Here is a 19908-nt window from a genome sequence, read left to right as displayed (position 1 = left end):
GTTGCATAAAACCGTTCAGTGGAGATGTATTTCACCTGGAGACTCTGCAGGCGCCCTGTGTTCACCAATAACTATACAAACAGGAAAAAAATTATTGATAACCCCTTCTTTTCTCCCACCTTCTTCCATGGAGCATGGCTGACTTCCAGAGCACTGGGGTTTCCTGCTCCACCACAGTACTGAGGAACGATGCTGGGCAAGGGCTTTGATGCCCCTGCCTCCATTTCTCTAGCCGAAAACCAGAGAGTGATATCGATCTCTCCTTTGTACGGGAGCTGGGGTAGCTGAAGAAAGGGGTTATGTGGGAATTGTTTAAAACTTCCACTCCAGTTGCTGACCTGCTTTAAAAGCAGGAAGGGCTAAGTTGATTCAAATACAAAAATCAGTGTTCCTGCAAAGAGTGGTTTAGATCTGTTCATTACATCCCAGAAGAAAGGGTAGGAGGAATTTTTGGCTTGGTTTTTCAGTCTGTTAGATGAGAAGAGATTCAGAGAGACCCCTTCCTACTTAAGAAATACAGAGTTGGAAGCAGTTCCTGAATGTCCCAGTTAGACCTGAACATCAGAACTTTAACCATGTTTGAAAAAGGAGTTGATGATGGTGTCTTCAGTGAAGCCTAAATCTGAACCAAAATTTGACAAATATTCTGTGTCTGTGTAGTGGGCCCACATGCTCCGTCACAGCCTTTCGTGATGGTTTGAAATCCATCCCCCAGGTTTCAGGCAGTGTGCAGGGGTAGGTAAAAAACTGTTTTCCTTCTCAGTGCTTGGTAGGGAGAAGAGAAATGCTAACATATTTAAAGTGGACTTCCTTTCATTATAAAATACAAACCCCAAAACTGGGAATAAAACCTGATGCAACAAATGCACTTCTATTTATGGAGCAGACATTTGGCAGCAGAAATCAAAAAGACAACATAGCCTCTTTGAGATAGATGACCTCTGTTTGTCCTGTAAGATTTCCTGCGTTCTGCTTTTCATTAGCTATTTGCTTATGAGATTTATATACTATATAGATTAAAAAATATATGAACTACAGTACAATTCAGATCTAACGCAGACCTTAGGGATGATGTGATCGAGCTTATAAGAGCTGGACGTTTTGTGGTTTGATGCAACACAATTCTTAAGTCAATGTGTGAGATCACTTAATTGCAATCAGTGAAGGCACAACAGCTTCTATAATTATGGCTGAAATGCTCTGTCATGCATACTTAGCAGTCGTATTTTTCCATCTGGGGATGCCCTTGGTGTTCATGGAGGTATTTAGTAGGGAGGAAACTTGCTGATAACTTGGAGGAGCCTCTTCATTCTGGGCAAATATTTATGATTTAATGAAAACTTTAGCTCAGATACTAAATGCTTTTTGGTTCAGTGGTGTATCTTGGAACTTCCCCCAGCCCAAAAGGATTAAAAGATGATTTATTTTTTTTCCCCTCAGAATGTTAGCTCTGGTGGGAGATTAATGGGAGATTACTGGAGCTGTTTAAGAGGATTCACCATTGTAAGAATTGAATATTCAGAGGCTGAACCTCATTTCAGGTCTTCCTTCATCAGAATGCTCCAGTCTGTATGGGGTTGGGAGAGATTGAGAAGGTAGAAAAAGCCTTTCAAAAAAATCTCTTTTACGTTTTTTGTGAAGATGTTCTTTACAAAGGTGTAACATGTTAACAAATGGAATTTGTATATAGACAGAAAGAAATCTTAAAGAAAAAATCTTGTACAGAGAGTGTCAACAAGTTTCATGGAAGCCTGCGTTCCCACGTCCTGACGTTTGGATTATACCAGGGAACAAAAGCTTGCATGTGTGTGCGCAGAGAATTTCCTACCTCTTCCTCAATTGCAGAAGTTTTTTTCTTTTTCTGTGATGTAACAGTAATGTTTGTACTTCTGCAGCATTTACCCAGAATTGCAACACGTTTTGAGATGACCGGTTAGTCAACACATCTGTGTTGAGTAATGTCAAGGGCGCTAAGAGATCACATTTTCCTTAAGTGCCCTGTAACAGCAGCCTTCAGGGCTGAATATGACAGCTGTTAAAAGTACACAGCAGCAACTTCACACAAGAGTTTAGGCCAGGAAATGAAGAAAATTTTAAACTACATGTGTCACAAGTGAGTTAAAGCAGTTGGAAATACATTGTTCGTGTTAAACTGTATCAGGACGTTTCATTAAAATTTCAGCTTTTGGAAAACAAACGATGTGAGCTTGAACAGTTGTACCTCTGAGAACATAGTATGCAAAGTCCCAGGTTAGGAAATAAATTAATGGTTCACGGGTGGGAAAAAGTAGCCTGTGGGTTATATCCGATTCTGTAGCATTTGTCTCCTCAGCAGGCATGGCCAGCCTGAGTCACAAGCATGAAAGCTCACTTGTCTGCACAATTACATGAAAGTTTTGACTTTCATTTGAGACTGATGGTACAAGAATAGGCTTCAGATAGTGTGTCAGTCCCTGAGGACACAATAGGAACATCTGCCTAGCTGGAGAGAATCTGAAATGATTGCTCTCTCCTAAGCTTTGTAGGCCAACAGTAAGACCCTCAGAGCATCATCAGCACGCTTTAGTGGTGGTATCGGACTACCTGTGGCAGCCAAGCCTCCTGTCTTGTCAGTAGATGCACAAGTACTGTGGCAATGAGCATAGACTCCTCTACGCTTCCCCACCTCTCTGTCACCATTTTTGTGCAGAAGGAGAGAGGGAGGGAACCAGGACAGGCCAGGGCTTTAATGAGCCACGGCACTGGGAAGTGCTTTGGACTTGCCAAACGTACTAGTCCATCCCTGACTTCTTGGCATTCCCCAGATTAGTTCGTAATAACAGCCACACGTTTTCTATGTCTGCGGGAGAGTAGTTTTCCTTTCTTAATTGGTAGGACAGCAGTGCTGTGCGTGGGCAGCTACTGATTTTTGTTTTCCTTTCACCCCAGCGGTGGCTGTGTTTCCTTTTTCCAGGAAACGCTGCCTTTGAATTACCTTGTTTAATATATAAGTTCTTTTACATTACTTCAAGATAAAAGGCATCCATAACACTGCTTCAGAATTAATGATGTCATGCCAGCTTCATCAGAGAGTTTATGAGTCTTGGCTTCTTAGACTCTCATAAAATAGGTAATTTATCAGTTGTGCTAAATGAGAGAAATCACCCTCCAGCTGAACTTGGGAACATGCATGCTTTGATTGCGTTGGTAGAGGAAAAGAACATTATTAGACAAGCTGTCATATTGTAACCAGATCAGCACAATATTTTGTATTGCGGTGAAATTGTCTAAATATTGAAAAAGTGTTCTCTAATTATGATCTTTAAAATATTTAAGCATCAACTGACCTTTATGCATGTGGTGTGTTTTCCTTTTTTAAACACAGCACCACACATAGAATTCCATGGCACACTGGTGCTATACTTAAGTCTGACTTGTCATCAGCACCAATAGTTCTATGGCTTTTGGACTGAAGCTACCTTGCATTCATCCATCTTTAAGCACGAACCAAGAAAGCTTTCATCTGCAAATTCTGGAAGTGTAAGAGATACTCACTGTTTGAAGAATCTTAAGATGTTTTAAAAACAAACAAACAAATGCTGCTCTCTCTCAAAAAAAAAAAAACAAACAAACCCAAAAGCAAAGGCAAACAAACAGAAAACAAATAAACATAAAACTAACCTGAGGAGTAAAGAGAAGAAATGTCTTTATTTCTGGTTACAGGTAGTAAGTTTAGAGGCAGAGACATGGACTTGCCCGTGGTCCCTAGCAGAGCTAGGGAGAGAACCCAGACCTCCTGCAAAACCATTTCTCCCTGCCTGTTGTACCAAGCAACTTGCTAATTTGAGAGTGATACTGTTCCAGTTCTCAGGCTATCTAGGCTGATGTAATATTTTTGGCTACAATCAGGTGGATCATAATAAATTTTCTGGAACCATTTCCAGTTCTCTGTTTCTTTTCTTATAAACAACTTCTTGCACTTGGCAAATTCAATTTGTCTCAGAATGCCAAAACTGCGGATAAGTTTTCTACTAATTTCTAAAAGTCTTTTACTATTTTCTCTAAAAGCAGAAGAGATAAATTTAAGGACTCAATTTATGATTTTCAGTATTTCAGCAGTTTCTATTATTTCTACAAGGCCTGGTGACAATATAAGGTTATGATTTTTGACAGCTTAAACTAAACTAGATTGAAGTTACTGCAGTCTCATCTATCCCTTTTGCCCCCAAACATGTTCCCACTGCTCCTTTTATACCTGCACCTGCATTTATGTGTTTATACAGTGCTTATGCTGAGGCAAGGAATTGATGTGACCAAAGTTAAGCCTATGGAGAGAGGGATAACAAAAAAAAAAAAAAAAAGAGATCCCTCTGTTTCCTGAAGCATCTCATGATACAACTGCACAAATGCCAATTCTGACAAAAGCAGAGGCCAGGAACATGAAGCTTGGGGTCAAAGCAGAGAGGCAGGAGCACAGCTGCTCTAATATTGGAGGTAGTTCAGTGGAAGTTGAAAACAGTGTAGGTGGTAATGAGAACCAAGCCTTCAGCTCATTTTTAATGCCCGGGGTCTCTTTGAGATACTACCTCTTATCTGTGTCAGTCTGCCTGGACTGGGTAATGTGGAGATGTATGGGTACAATCTGGCCTGAAGCATGTTACGATGATGATTTTTCATCAGGCCAGGTCTATATAGAGGGCAAAATGTGATTCAGTCTCCAGACAAAACCAACAGGTTAGATGAGTGCCAGTCACCTGTGGGGTAGCTGTGATTTGAGTGTCCCATGCCTTTTGTGGGCACTGCAGATCCTGAGCTGGCTGTCAGAATCGCCGAGGGATAAAAAGCTTGTTTTTACTGACTCAAATGTCCAAGCACCTCATCTAAGACATAACACAGAGGCTCACGTTGCAAACACAAACAGAGGAGAAACATTGCTCTCTTCCTATTTTTTTTGACAATGTTGGACAAGTAATAGACAACTCTCTCTTTTGCATCTGGGAAATGAGAATAGTAGAGGCTGCAGTAGCTGCAGGACTTTGATATATTTCCAGCTCTCCAAAGCTGCAGCTTTTGCCACCTGTCAGTGACACAATGGATTTTTAAACACTGTATAATATACCTCTAGCTACTGCATATGGCCAAAACTGAGAGGTTTGGGCTTGATGCCTGCTGAAGTTTTCTCTGTGCATACCAATTCTTTGGCTATCTTCTGTTTTTGGTAAAACTGCAGTTGCTATTTGATCCAAATAAAAATCTGCTTTTTTCGCTGCTGGCTTTGTATAGTGTTATACTCTAGTAACATCCCCAGGTACTGAGAAAGCTTTTCTGCCCAGTCCTTGGCTAGGTAAGTACTATCCATGGCCTGCTGGGTTTACTGGTAAAAATGGGATTATAGGGAGAAACTCAAAGAGGCAGTGAAAGAAATCTCTGTCTAGAGATAGCTTGGTGGATGCTGTAGTGACATTCCTCAAGGTGAGATGAAGGAGATGGATTGCTTACACCTGAGTGAGACACCCAGCAAAACACAGATAGAGTAATACTGCAGCTGGAGATCAGGGTTCCTACTGGCTTTACACAGCAAAGAGATTTCCACATTAGTTGCTGTCAGCCTGGAGACCCCTTGACATTATTAGGTCAAAGAAAGGTGCTAATCCATCACAGAAAATGGCTCAGCACTTGATTTATATTCATTTATCTTTGCTCTGCACAAATGCTTTGTTCCTTATCCTCCTTTGAATCGGGCCAGGCTAATATATTGGCATCTCAATCATCATTTGGCTCCTACTGAGATGAAGAAGCTGTGGTCAGGCCTGCAGGGCCGTAACAGTAAATCAGTGATTTATTAGTAAGAATAGGGCAGGAAGAGGAAGGTGAAGAGGATCTTGAAGAAAATAGGTAGGTAGGAGACTAGCATTTTTCTGTTCATGTTTGTCTGATAATTCTGCTTGAAGAACTCTAAAACAACAAACCCAAAACAAAACCCAGGTATCTTCAGGTTTCAAAGCACAGTATTAAAAAATGATTCCTTTAGCTTTGTATCTTGTTATGGTGATCTTGAAATTAGGCTACAAAGGTACCTGTGGAAACAGAATGACTTTGCCCAGATAGCTCGGGTTCCATCGGCATTACGAGGAGGCACGTCCAGCTCTGCTCGATCACCCTTTGTCTGTTGTGTCACTTTTCAGGGAATGAGGTGAGGAGACAAATGATGTTGGGGGTTAAAGGGTATAGGGCGTTACAAGTTCCTCAAGACCCTGAAAATTTTTAGGAAAAATAAAACATTTCCAAGATAAGGAAGCAGAAGCGGCTCTTACTTACTGAACTGTTTTCCAGCGCTCTCCCATTCTTTCACTAATTCCTTCATCAGGGAATTTTGGTGTTTTTTTTCCCTGTTCCTTTCCCAGCTTCCTTCTTCCATCTGTATCTATTTCCAGCCTCTATGAGTCTCCTGTGTACTCCTTTCCCTTCCCTATCACTGTTGTATTTCTTTGGGGGAAAAAGATGCGTCTAAAGCAAAATTTCAACTCCGAATAAGTCTCTGCTGTGGAGCACCTGGGTTTCAGATCCAAGTGATGTGTCCTATCTCCTATTCCAATCTTTACTCCGATCTGCATTTTGAAATTCCCTAAATGAAACTGCAGTGCCGTCTAGTTGTAGCCTTTCCCAGCTTGTCCTGTTTTAACAGAACGGTCTCTTATTCGAACTGTTGCTTCAATAATTTGGTGAAAGGAACGGAGTGCTGTTTGAGGAAAAAGTCTTCTTAGATAGTTGAACTTCCGCAAATCTGTATCTGCCATGGTTCTAGCTTCTGCTTTTCTCCAGGACAAATTTAAAAAGCCTTGTAAGACATTTTTCTTGGCGATAGTCAAAGCTATTAATGTTACTGGGATATAGGGGTTGCATACAAACAGCTGGATCTGAAAAGTGGTTACTTATGTGGTATGGGATTGTTTCTGTGGTATTTCTTTGCGTTTCAAGTACTTCCACGCTGTGCATCTCTGCTACGCAGCAGTGGAGATGCTGTACGCTGCCGTCAGAGAGCAAATTGCAATGTAGAGCAGCATAGTCTGGGTTCAGCAGGGAACCAACAAAATGAAAAATATTAATTTTATCTTATAGCCTAATGAGTATAGAAGTTTTATAGGCAGACCTAATGCTATGATAATTTAAAAAAGTTTTTCCAGCTATGTTATTTTTTGTCAATGAAAGGATCTTCCTCTGGGAGCCAGTTTTCCACTATTTTCCTACGAATTGTAGGAAGATTCCCTATAATCTTAATCTTCACCACCACTGTGTGAGATGCTGCCATAGGAATATATTCACATTTAGGAGCAGGCTTGTTGATTGCTGGAAATGGGTGCTAACTGAAAAGGGAGAGAGGATTGCAAAAGGGTAGATAGCTGCCTGCTTTTTTGTTTGCAGTCAGTTTCCTTCCTTCCTCAGGTCATCTTCCTTAGTAAGCAGGTTGCCGTGGTCCTGCTGTTTGAATAGCCTCCGACTTCGACTGTGGGCAAGAAGCAAATTATTTTGGTTCTCTCTCTGGTAGAAATGGTGGGCACGAAATCACGACATTATTTTTGCTTATTGTCCGTGAGAACAACCACTTCGGTATTTCGAGTGCTGGCAGCGCTCGTGCCAAAGCTGTTCTGGCACATGTCTGCTCACCCTGAGCTACACAGTATGGTCCCTGTATTTGCACAGTTTGTAAAGCAACCAGAACCTGTCTTGCTCTAAAAAATACTTTCCTTTTTATTTCTACCATTAGGCATTTTTTCCCATTTTTTTCATCATCTCACCTAAAGGAAGTCACCTCTACAAATAATTATAATCCAAGTGTCAAGAAAATAATTGTGTGCTATGAAATGGTGTAAGTGGAAACTCGTGTGCAAGAAAGCTTGGCAAAATCACTTTGGTTGAATGGTTGAATCCATTACAGATATAGTGCGTGGGTGTAATAAAGATACCAAAATGTATTTTCCCTGTTTAAAAAAAAAATAAAACCACAAGACTGAGATTCTAATTTTCATCCTCTACACAGATGCCATGTTAAAAACTGAAACGTGTGTGTGGTAGTGTTTCCAGATTCTTCAAAGAACCATGCCAATCCACTCTGAGCACTGTAAACACTGCTGCTTTTTATGCTTATGCAAAAAAGATGCTGTTCTAGAATAAAAATATAAGCAACCTAGTTTTTCTTCCGAGCAATTTAGAGTTATAAAACAATGCTGGGGATCCATTACTCTGAGTGGTTTCCTGACTAAGTATTTAGATCTTAATGTAAATGTCTATAAATAATATAGTGGCAACAGCATTCTTTTGAAAACCAAATTCAAAGAGGTACTGTTTGAAAAGCGAATACTTGCTTGGGGCAGTTATATTTAGGGCTCTAATGGAAGTGTACAAGTTATGCCTTTTTATACAAACTATAAATGGCTACAACCAAGAGACTTAGACTTTGAAATGCATTTGGCATTGAGAGAGACAGGCCAGAGCCTTGTAGTGGAGCTGTTTGGTTTTTTCTGCTTTACAAATATTGCCAAATTATGATGGTGTTCCTACCCCTAAAGGGTACATTCAAAAATAGATACTGTATCTACTCTTGCTTGTAACTTGAAAGGCTGAATCCTGGAAAGAGTACAAGCATGATGATGATGAGTAGGGAGGGATAAGGAAGAAGAATGTAGATGCTGAAGTAGAGAGTAAAATAGGTACTAGAAGCCAGAGCAAGTGGCACGCATCATGGAGGAAAGCTAAGCATGAATGTAGATGGTGTGAGATGGTCCTTTAGTACCACACATGATGTGAGAAATAGGCGAAGGTGTTGCAAAACTAGAGGGCAAAATTCAGCAGTTGGTGAATAAGTGGAATTCCTCAACTCCACTTCTGAGTCTTTAAACAAATTGGTCGTTGTTGAAAAGCTCTCCAGGATGCTTTGATGCCAGGAAATAGAAAGTTGCAAAATGCTATCATTAGTAAGAAAATGATTTGCTGTATTGTGGGGGGGGGGAAAATGCCAAATACTTCCAAGTGTTTGTTTGAGGAAATAAAAATTAAGAGGAGCAGCTTCTGTTCTGAGATAGAATTATTGCTGGTCTTTAGCTCTATCAAAATACTCCTAGAGAGTAAACCCTGTCTAATGGTGCACGTCAGACACAAACATTGTTACCTGTATGGTGGAGGTTTGTGTTTATACTTGTCCCAAAAGCTTGTGCTCACTAAAGCCAATATTGGGCTCCAAGCAGTTTTGGGGTAAGAATGACAAAGCTGGTGATTTCCGGAACTACTCATGTACTTAAATGCTGGTGTGAGCAATTTACTGTAGCTATGCTGACAGCAATATTGGAGGTTAAACTCCAGGTATCAAATCTACAACATACTGTTTTTTTTGCTTGTGAACTACCCAGGATACACCCACCCAAAGGTTTGTGTTGTCTGGCTGGTGACTCAAAACCTGAATCATTTTCGTCTGCAGGCATGGTATGCATGTGATCATCCTAGCAAGACTCCAAACCTTGCTTTTTTGAGGTCAGACTTTATGGTCTCAGGACTGTGCTGTGTTTCACTTAGATAAAATTTCAATCCTATATTGAGTGACAGATGCATATTTCACCCTGACAAAATGAAAACTATGCAGCTGTGCATCAGAGGGCCAGTGTTGCCGACAATCCTAGTCATGTAAAAAACCAGACCTGTCCTTTAGGAGCAGTACTTTGGTTACTAGTTGTTGAGTTCCTATTTCCTCATGGCTTTTTAAAAATAAGCATAGAATAAAGAGCTTTTACAATGCTCTGATATTTTAAGTCATTAATGGATGTAATTGCAGTCTTGATGTTTATTATTAAGTGACCACCGTTTCTAAAATTTTATTTTAATGGCATGTTTACTACAGCCTGGAGAGTCTAATGAGGGTGGATTTTATCAGGCCAAGGGCTCACCTGTATAAAGAAGTTTATGGGCAGGGGTCATGTAGAGTAAGCTCTTTCAAAAGATTACTCTGGGATAGCTGAGAAGGGATTATATGGACTTATTCTGGAGTACGGCCCTGGTCAGCTTCTCCATCTTGATGTTCACTAAGAAAAGGAACTGGGAGTGACAGAGGATATAAATTTACTATCCTCTTTGTGTTTGGCAAGCATACAGATCATGGGATGTATAAATAGAAGAATTGAAAGCAAGTAAAGAGAGGTCATTATGGCATGTACAAAGAGCTTAGTCAGACCACATCTGGAGAACTGGGCATGAGTCAAAGACCATATTTGAGGAAGGACAGTGAACAATAAGGACTGGATCAGAAGAGGGTATTGTAGAGGGTATGAGGGCTCTAACTGGTGCCTGCAGTTTTGTTACGCTTATGCCACAGTCCCACTGGTACTTCAAATGAAGCTGGGTTTACTGTGAAAGCATCTAAATTGGAGACTTCTAAAGAATTCCAAAGGAATGGAGAAAGTGATATAAACCGTTTCTCCCTAAGCTTTCTTATCTCCACAGTAATGCTACTAAAGGACTTAGTGTTTCTAGAGTTGTCGTTGCTTACCTGTTGTATCTCTTTTTTTTTTTCAATAAGAGTGCTTTTTTAGCTTTCATATGTTTTTTTCTTGTGTGTGTGTATATATATATTGTTTCTTCTTTATAATTTCTTATGGTATTTTTGCTATATTTGTCAGAATAACTGTCCCAATATTGTATCCACATTAGAATATCTACAAGGCTTAAATCCATTTTGCCTTAACCCTCTCAGCTGGGTAAAGCGTCTCTTCTTGTACCAGAAGCTGCATTGGGGTGGAATTATTGTACATGGTCACAATATTGTGTCCTTTCATCTCAGAAGTAGCTGTGTCCGAGAGCTTTGGGATGGCTGAAGGTAAAAGGGCTATGTAAATCAAAGATGGACTGTTGCTAAGGGACAAAAAAATGTACTATTGACACATACAGGAAATGGGGACACTGCTGAGATGTTGAGTAGCGTGAAGGAGTAAGATGAGAATGAGAAATGAAGCAAGAACGCTGCTTCTGTCAGACTACCCTTAACAGGAATGAAGCAATATCCCCATTTTCCAGAGTGAGATGGAGTAAACTGGTTGGGGGTTACAGCCATTTTTTGGCACAGGATTCTGATTTTGTATTTTTTTCGCAATGTTCATAATCTATTTATACAACACCCATAAAACTTTGTCTGTTTTTTCATTGATATTTATAGCCTGGTATGGAGTTTTCTCTTTAATGCACCTTGCTGGATCCTGAAAATATGAGTCCTAGAAACATAGGTGGTTTTATCTCTCAGCCTCAGATTATAGTCTTGTGTGGGTCTTCACCTTTCCTCAGACCCTGTGTAGAAGATCCAGTGTCTGGAAAAGCCACGTGCAAAATTGCGATGGATCAGCCTAGTTTTAGGGATATACTTGTTGACATGCTAGTGTGTGTGCTCCTTTTCAAAAGTAGTTGTACTCGTAGTACTAGAAAGCATTTACAGATCATATTCTCAAAGGTCGTTTATTATGACGCATAAAATAGGTAGCGTCGTTCTACAAACTTAGACTAAAGCCTCACAATCTTGCCATTTATTTCAAATCTCTGGATCGAGGTTGTGAGAGCAATGACTCTGTGTTGGCCAGTTTCATATAGGCAAGGTCTAATGGCACGGGGACTCTGAACTGGGAGATTTGGACTTTGTAAAGAGCTGGTTCTGATGCATGAGCTTGGTAGTTGCTGCTTCTCCTTCTGTCTCTGCTTCTCCATCTAAGAAATGGAAATGAGGACAATCACCATCTCATAAAAGCACTGATACCTTTTATCCTGCAAAGTATGCTGCTGCTGCTGCTAAAGATAAAATTTGCTATGTTTTTTGGCAGTCATTAAAACATAAGCCAAGGATATGTTCCCTTGAGCTTATGTTCAATTAAGTACTTGGGGCCAAGCCAGGTTAGTGGTTGTCCAGAAGACCACAGGGATATGGAAGTGGGATTAATGACTTAATAAATACTGACTTGGTACTAAACCAAGGCCTTTCTTCTACATTTATAATCATTTGCAATCCTGTATATCACAGCCGGATTCAAATATAATAGTTCTTATAGATACTTCCTACCTTCTCCTCTCCAAGTTCCAGCACAATTCCACTATTTTCATAGCAAAAGCGAGGCAAAGTATGTTGAACGCTTCCAAGTGCGGGATGAAGACAGGGCACAGTTAGTTCCCTAGGAGTAAGGAGGCGTTTAAGTATTTGTGATGACTGTCAGTAAGCTTCTGCTCTTTCTGTGGCAATGCCTACAGAAGGGTGGTGGTACAGGTCATGTTGCAATGCAGAAGCTGTGAGCTCCGCTGCTTCTAGAGCCCAAGTTGCTGCAGTGACCTGGACCCCAGAAAAGGACTAGTGAACTTTAAGAGTGCTTTAAAACTCTATTTTGGGGTATTTTGATACTTCTAGTCAAGCAATGCCTCTTGACATTGAGCTACATGAATGACCAGACTGCATGCTTTTAGAGAGCACATCTCTGATAATGTTCCTGGACTCCAGGCCGTCTGCATCTTGTTAATTTGAAGGGGATGTTGTCTCTATGAGCAGTTACAGCAAGACCAGGGAGCCCATGTGAGGGCTGTGTGAATCAGACAGGTCCGTCCAGGAGTGTCCAATTAGGTCAGCAGCTCTTTGACGGAGAGATCCAGTTGAGCACTTGCAGAAAACTCAAGGATCTTCTCTCTCCGCTTGAAACTTCTCCCTCTTCTGCTTTTCCTCCTGGTTTCAATTACAGTATTACTGTTTAATGTGGATGCAGATACAAGCAACTGTGTTTGATTTTTCTTACTGCTGACAGAGACAAACTGAAAGGATGCCTGCCTGCTTTATAGCAGAAGCCACATTATTTTTCTATATGTTAGCAATTATATGCATTGTTTCTTGATCACAAGTCTTTCTCACAATCTATAGCATGACTGTAGTTGATTATAGAGCCCGTGGTGTTTAGATTTGAGTGAGTTATATCAGGAACGCTTTTGTTGCCTGTTTTTTTTGTGGGGTGGGGAGCGTTTGTTTATATTCTGTCAGAATGAGTCTATCTCATTTTATAAAATAAAGGAGAGGTGAGCTTTTCTAGCAGTGGTAGTTTGGCAAGAAGAAAATAGAGCTCCAGGAATTGGCATTAATTCTAGGTGGTGGTCTGTCCTCTGAATTGATTGGCAAGAGGGAGCTGCGTGGCATTATGTTGCTTGGTAGAATGGGAAACAAAAACCAAGGAGAGCCTTGAATGCTTCTTGCCATGAAGAATTACAGGACTTTGTGCAAGGTGTCAGCTATCCCGATGTCACGGCCAAATTCCAGTGTGGGAACTGCAGTTGCAATTGGGTGAGGTTTTTACTGGGTCCATTGAAATCGGTGGGATTTGGCTGTTCGCTGCAGCGTAGTCAGGTCATCACCAGCAGCCTTCAAAATTTTGGCCTTCCAAGTCACAGCTCAGCTCACTGGGATCAGCTATCGTTCTCACCTCGCAGAATGTTTCTTACAGAATTTATCACAAGCCAAACATTGCAAAAGTACACTGATGCTGGAGACCAAGACCGCTTTTTCTTACTTGGGTTCCTAATACATTTTTCTAGCATATTCACAGCAGTTCTGATTTCACATATGTGGCTTTTTGCAGTATTATGGGCTTTTAGAACAATTTCTAACGTATAAACATGATCCTGAATTTTCCGAGGGCTTTAATTTCTGGTTGGTTTTGCCAAATAATTTGTATTATGATGGTGTTCAGTAACGATTGCCATTGTTTTAGGTGCAGTGCAAGCACAACACACAGAGAGAATCCTTGCCCGTAGAACCTGTTTTTATTCTGGCCAAAGGGAGAAATCAATACACATTGTATTGTCTCATAGACTTTACTAGGGGTTTTTTTTTCCCCCTGTGTCAGTAGTTTATGGTGTATGCCCCTGTCCTAATTATACTCCTGATTCTTTGCCTAACCTGTCATGAATAAAGCCAGTGCATTTCTGAAATAAGGGAGTTGATACCCTGGGCACTTTCTGTGAGGAATCCCAGACACCAGAATTTGAGTGCTTTCCAGACAAGTCTCTTTGGCCCTTTCCCACTTGTGAATAGCCCCATCTTAACCTCCAGACATCATGTAAGTGTTTGAAAGTCATCGAATGACTGATGAGTTAATCACTAGGAAGTTGTCCTCCAACATGAAGGATTTAGATTAAAATGGAGAAAGCACAGAGAAAATCATTACAGCAAGGTAAAAATGATGACTAGTCCTTTTTCATGAATGTAACATGCAAACAGCACAAAGTGTGAAGATAACACGCATACTTTAAAAATTATTTGAAATAAGGTTTTTAAACATTCAAATGTTAAAATAAAATTCAGGTAATAATCTGCATTTGTTTGTATCTTGATATCAAGAGAGCAGAACTTGATGCCAGCCTCTGAATTATGACGGGACATTCAGAGATGGACCCAGGGCTCCGTACAGAAATTGCCTTGCTTGAGGACTGGACCGATTGCCCAGCTTGGGGAAACTGCATGGAGTTCGCACAGCCCTGCTCGAGGGAGCAACCACGTTACAGCCAAAGCTCTCAGCAGAACTGCTGCACCTCTTAAAGTAGAAAAGATGTCCAAGAGTGTGAACAGACTTTTCCCTGGACCTAGCGCAGACTGTGGAAACATTTTCACTTGCTATTAAATAGCATCTAATTACAGACAACAATTTCAAAATCTTTAGGCAAACAAAAAAATTTGAGTTTAAGGAACTGCCTAACTGGAATTTCACCCAGTCGTGACTGCCTTTTAAGATCATTGGCAGCAAAAGCCTATGAACAGGTTTTGTATATTAGCTGAGGTAGAATAAATATGCCTTTATTTCCAGCTGCTGTTTCAAAGGCTATGGAAATATCAGAAACAAATTGTTAGCCAGCTGTGCCTTAATCGCAGTGCTACAAACATGCTTTCAATGGGGCTGCTGCAGGGTGTTGCCTCATGCCATTCTAGAGAGGTGACTTCTTAGATCCTTGTGCCCTTGAGGTTTGATCTAAGCCATGCTCAAATTAATAGACTCTCACTAACTTCACCTGGGCTTGGATCCCATACTTAAAATCTTGGTTAATCAAAAAAAAAAAAAAAAAAAAAAATTGTGACCAGAATGCCAGGGATGTGTAGGAAACACAACATAGCCCACATCAGAGAAAATACTGTAAGAACAGTGGTGTGCATGCCTAAATGGTTCGTTCCTGCACAGTAATTACGTGCTGTTTCACATTGTTTTGTGGGGAAACACGTTCTTGAATGTCATGAAATAAATCGGCAGTTTTAACATGATTTCAAACAGAGAGTGTTTTGACATGAATTGATTTATTTCAATTACAGTTTTGCTTATTTAGCTAGCTGTGATTAAAACCAGTGTTGCCACAAATATAAAAATACAGAAATGTGAATGCCAGCTAGAAATAAAAATTGCCCCTATGGTTTATACCATTATAACACCTTTGACTGTAAATGTCTTGATTTGGGTGGGAGGAGAGCAGGTACCACCATTTGGGGTACAAGCAGTCATCACAATGCAGTTGTGTCTGTTATCAAACCACATTTTTTTAATTGGTATTAAAGATTAAGACCTGTTCCTAATTATAATACCAGTGGGCAAAGCTTGGCTGCAGATGTCCTCGTGCCTGAATTTCTGGTTTGAGGAGCAAAGATGATGCTTTTCCAACTCTGTGCAGTTACTGAAAACGTATTGGAGAGGAAATCCTGATTAGCGTGCTGCAAGACGTAGTAGTTGTGGGATACATTTGTACTTTGTTGCCCGTTCGGTCGCTGCTCTCCGTCCGTCTCCGAAGCAGTGTCGAGAGGTGCGTGTTCTCATTCCCAGGCCTGCTCATACCTATCGAGACCTGCCAGACGTGGGGAGCCTTTGTGAAATCTTACGTAACGAGGGCCTGATTCATGCACTGTTGCCATCCCAGGGAAAATCCCCAGTGGCATCATTGGGCTTTGGCACATGGCCACAGTCTCGGTAACTTCCTTATTTCTCTCTGGTATGTTGGGGATATTCCTCAGCTGTACCAAGGCAGATGAGAACATAAATCTTGTCCACAACTATCTTGTATGAGTAATTTTTCCAAAAGTAAATAAATCATCCCTGTTTCCTCTTACCAACAGCACCTGGCAAGCTGTTAACTGAAAAACTGAGAAAATGTTGTTTCATTTGTGAGCCAATTTAAATCATGCTACAAATCTTTATTTTTAATTCCCTGTTAGAAAACAGAACCAACTGAAATTTGCTGGCAGAGAAAATGTGCTTTTTTTTTTTTTCCCCTCTCCCTGGCTTAGTAATGTAACTGCCAGTTTCTGTTTTCGCCTCTGTAGAATTATGTGCCTCTATTTGAAACTTTTGACAAATCAGTCTATTTTCATTCTCCCTCTGCCATAAATTCAATCCATATGTCTTAAAACATCCTTTCATAGCTTTAACGTGGAAAAGGAAGTGGCTCAGGCTCTGTATAGGAGGCTGCAGTGCATTTAAAGCAAGCTTTTTCTAGTTTGCATGCATCGCTTCTGTTAGCTCTTAAAGCCTCAACTTCCTAATTATTCAGGTTACAGAGGGCATTGGCAGAGTTTTCCCCATTAACTAAGTGATGTACAGTGAAGAAGCACAACAGGATAAATCATTCCCTTATCCTCAAAATATCCAGGAAGTTTTTGATGCAGCCTTTGGCTTTACCACCAAGCAGGATGCAAAGAGGATGTGAAAAGGGTTAGGAGAGATCAATTCGGCATAAAATTTCAAAAGAAAACATCAAGACAAAGAAACAAAGCTCTTGCACAATGCGCTGCCGTTCAGCTGGCAGGGTTGTGTTTGACAAGAATACACGGCACCTACGTGACAGGAGGTCACTGCAATAGGAGTAAAGTATCTCCACATCTAAGGTTGAACCGGGGTCAGAAGGTGAGGGTGGGAAGGAAACGTGGGTCTAAGCTGAAATATAGTGGCATGGCTGTGCATGGATCAAAGGTGAAAAATCAAAAATACAGGATGCAGCAGGGTAAGAACACAGGCAGTCGTGCTGTAAGGGTTTTTGTCTGAAATGATGGAAAATTTGGGCTCAGGTATGCTACTGGAATTGCAGAATAGATCCATAATTAAAAATATGGTAGCAGCTGAACACAACTGAAAGTATGGTAGCAACAAGGGTACAGGAACACTGGCTGAGCGGACTGAAAAGGCGTTTAAGAGTCTGCCTGCGCTGTGGATGAAGTGCCTGTCCGTGTTCCATCAGGTCTGCCCTCCCACCCCAGCCTCAGTCACACATCCGTGCTCCCCACCTCACGTCGACTCTAGAGATCCCATTCCCACCCTTCCCTCTGTGCCACGCAAAGCAATCACGCGGCTAAAGGGCGACAAAATTCAGCTCGCTAATTTGTAGAGAAACTAATCTACTAATGGATTTCTGGGAGGAAAGCAGGGAAGGCAATTTTTTTTTTTTTTTTTTTGATCTCTCTGTTGCACTGACTTGCATTGTGGCTGCAGATCTGCCATGCTTGACCAAAGATAACGGGTGACAAAGATGATGGGGGGGAGGTGAATGACTGCCCCTTTTAGAGACCTTTTTTGTAGCACCCTTAATCTTTGCTACCGTTCCCAGGCAATTCACGTAAACGTCTCTAATTTGCCAACACTGCAAATGAGTTGTAGGGTTATGCGCAAAGTGGGCTGGGGTCCCAACAGCAACTACGTAAACCCGCTTGCAGAGCTATTGTTCTGTTCAGTTACTGTGTGTTCATGCTCACGTGTGCAAGAAGATAAAATAGAAGGAGTGTGTGTGGTGAATGCGTGCGTGCAATGTAATTATCTCTCTAATCTCTCTCTTGTAGAGGGGTCATTTATGGAGATGAAAATATAATCAACCTCAAAGCTTGTGGGCGTAGTCTAGCATATCCAAAGGTTCACACATGTAGAAACCACAGTCTGCGCGTTTGAAACTGCATGCAGGTTCAAAGAATTGGCATAGCCCATGGTTTTGTTTTCAGAGTTGCAAAGACTGCAGCTACCATTTACCTTAGGTGGACTTGAGGTTATCTTCCACACCTCTAAAAATCAGGCCCTTATATCTAGCAATCTGCATACAGCTGTTCAAAAGCAAGCTGTGTGTATGCAGACAAATTGTTGTATAAACAATACTAAAGACTTCACTAAAGCTTTTCATGTAGTTTTATCTCAACTGCAATTTGTTTCTAGTTTTTAAGGGCTGCAGAAACATCTAGCCTTACTCCCTAGAGCCTAGTTTCACTGTTTCAACCATTCCATTGATATTTACAGTGCTGTTTGATTTTTATTTGAACTGTTCAAAAGACCTCAGATCCCCCAAGAAAGGTGCAAACGCGTTCAAGTTCCCTATCAGTTGAGAGACTTGCTTTTCTGCCCCTGTAACGTCACTTGTAACAGGACTGTTCTTCGCTCTCGTCCCCAGGTGTGCTGTCCCTGCCTGCCTACTTTAGCCCGTACAACGACGGCTCTGTGTGCAGCGATGGACGGGCTGATGCTTACGCCCAGCTGGAACTCCGAACTTTAGAGCAGTCTCTGTTGGCAACTTGCGTCGGAAGCATCTCTGAACTGAGTAAGTTTCGGATGTAATTGAATGTGGGTTTCTTTCAGCGAAGCAGGAGAGCCAGTCCCTCCACTACTGAGGTCAGTGGGAGCGTTGCCATTGTTGACAGCGTGAGCAGTATTTGGCTAATATTGTGTAACGTTTAATTGTCTCGTGGTGCTGTTTATGAAAATCAGGTTGTTTCATTAGGCTGCTTTATATTTAATTCACCTTGGAGTTGTATAAGATGTGGCTTTTCTAGTCTTTTGGTAGTTAGTGGTGTTAGTGCCGACAGAAGATGGAGGCTTTTGCCTAGATGCCTCTGGAGAGTTTCTTGTACATTTGTGGAAGGCAGCAGCGGCACCTCCCTCGGATGGCGAAGAGGGTTCTCTTTGTTAGTGTTTGTGCAGTGGAAATGTCAAGGGTGCAGGATATTCAAGGAAAAGCTTTTTGGTTACTTAAAAAACAAAAAGTGGAGAGAGAAAAAAATCTGAGAGCACTTTGGTAGCAAAAACTTGTTCAAAACCTTCTTTTTTTAATACTAACCAAATGAAATGTTCCATTCCTAGACTACTCACAAAACCCTTTTAAAGTAAACAAAAATGATTTGTGTTTTCCCGGTCTAGTTTTCCCTTGCAACATTTCTGCTGGCATCACTTTCTTAGTCTTCACCATCTGAATGCTAATGAATGTCAGGGCCAGCAAGGAGTTTGTGGGTTTCACCATTTATTTTGCAACCTGCCTTAATTTGAGGTTTTCACATTCCTTTAACACACCTCTATTTATCCTGGAACACAAGAGAACATTTGTAGCATGGGCCTGAGATTGAATACAGCTTCCTCTCTCTCTTCCCCCGTCCCTGCTTTGGCCAACTTGGTCATTACATCTAGTGAATAGATCTCCTGATACAGTTGCCTACTTTTTTTTTTTTTTTTTTTTTAAACGTTGCTGCACATTGCCAGAAAAATAAAGAGAGTGAGTGTGCAAAGGAGAAGGAACGTTATTCTGAGCTGAAAATTTGAATTCCAGATGCATTTCTGCTATAACTGCGCAGACTTCTGTGTTAGTACCAGCGCTAGAGGACTCACGATACTCTCGTAAAACGTTTAGATCCTGGAGAGTCAGGAGCTACTGAAGTGGAAAGGCAGAGATGTTAGAAGGTTTTTCCGTTCCGAAGTGGGTCCTTAACCTGAACGTACTGTGCAACAAACAAGCGGCACAGCTTTACATTGCAAACTGAGATTTTTAATACTCCTTCAAGCTGAACCACTAATAATGTTGTCATGTTTAGGCATCCAGTAGCTTGAGGGGGGGTTGCTCCCTAACCTGTGTAACACTAGAACCCCATGGGTTCAG

At 41.1% G+C, this 19908-nt stretch overlaps 1 protein-coding gene across 3 annotated transcripts in view; it reads left to right on the top strand.

Moving 5' to 3' along the window:
- ABTB2 (ankyrin repeat and BTB domain containing 2) overlaps nucleotides 1-19908 on the top strand; it is a 158930-nt gene that overhangs the window by 84210 nt on the left and 54812 nt on the right. For all 3 annotated transcript variants that reach the window (XM_075755429.1, XM_075755431.1, XM_075755430.1), the window contains one exon: nucleotides 18436-18582. In XM_075755429.1, the coding sequence (XP_075611544.1) occupies nucleotides 18436-18582 (147 nt within the window). The remainder of the gene's footprint in view (nucleotides 1-18435; nucleotides 18583-19908) is intronic.

The sequence above is a fragment of the Balearica regulorum genome, chromosome 5 (assembly GCF_011004875.1).
Source record: "Balearica regulorum gibbericeps isolate bBalReg1 chromosome 5, bBalReg1.pri, whole genome shotgun sequence".
NCBI classification, from domain to species: Eukaryota; Metazoa; Chordata; class Aves; order Gruiformes; family Gruidae; genus Balearica; species Balearica regulorum.
The sequence above is the reverse complement of the archived record's forward strand: the minus strand, read 5'-3'. Positions and strand labels throughout refer to the sequence as shown.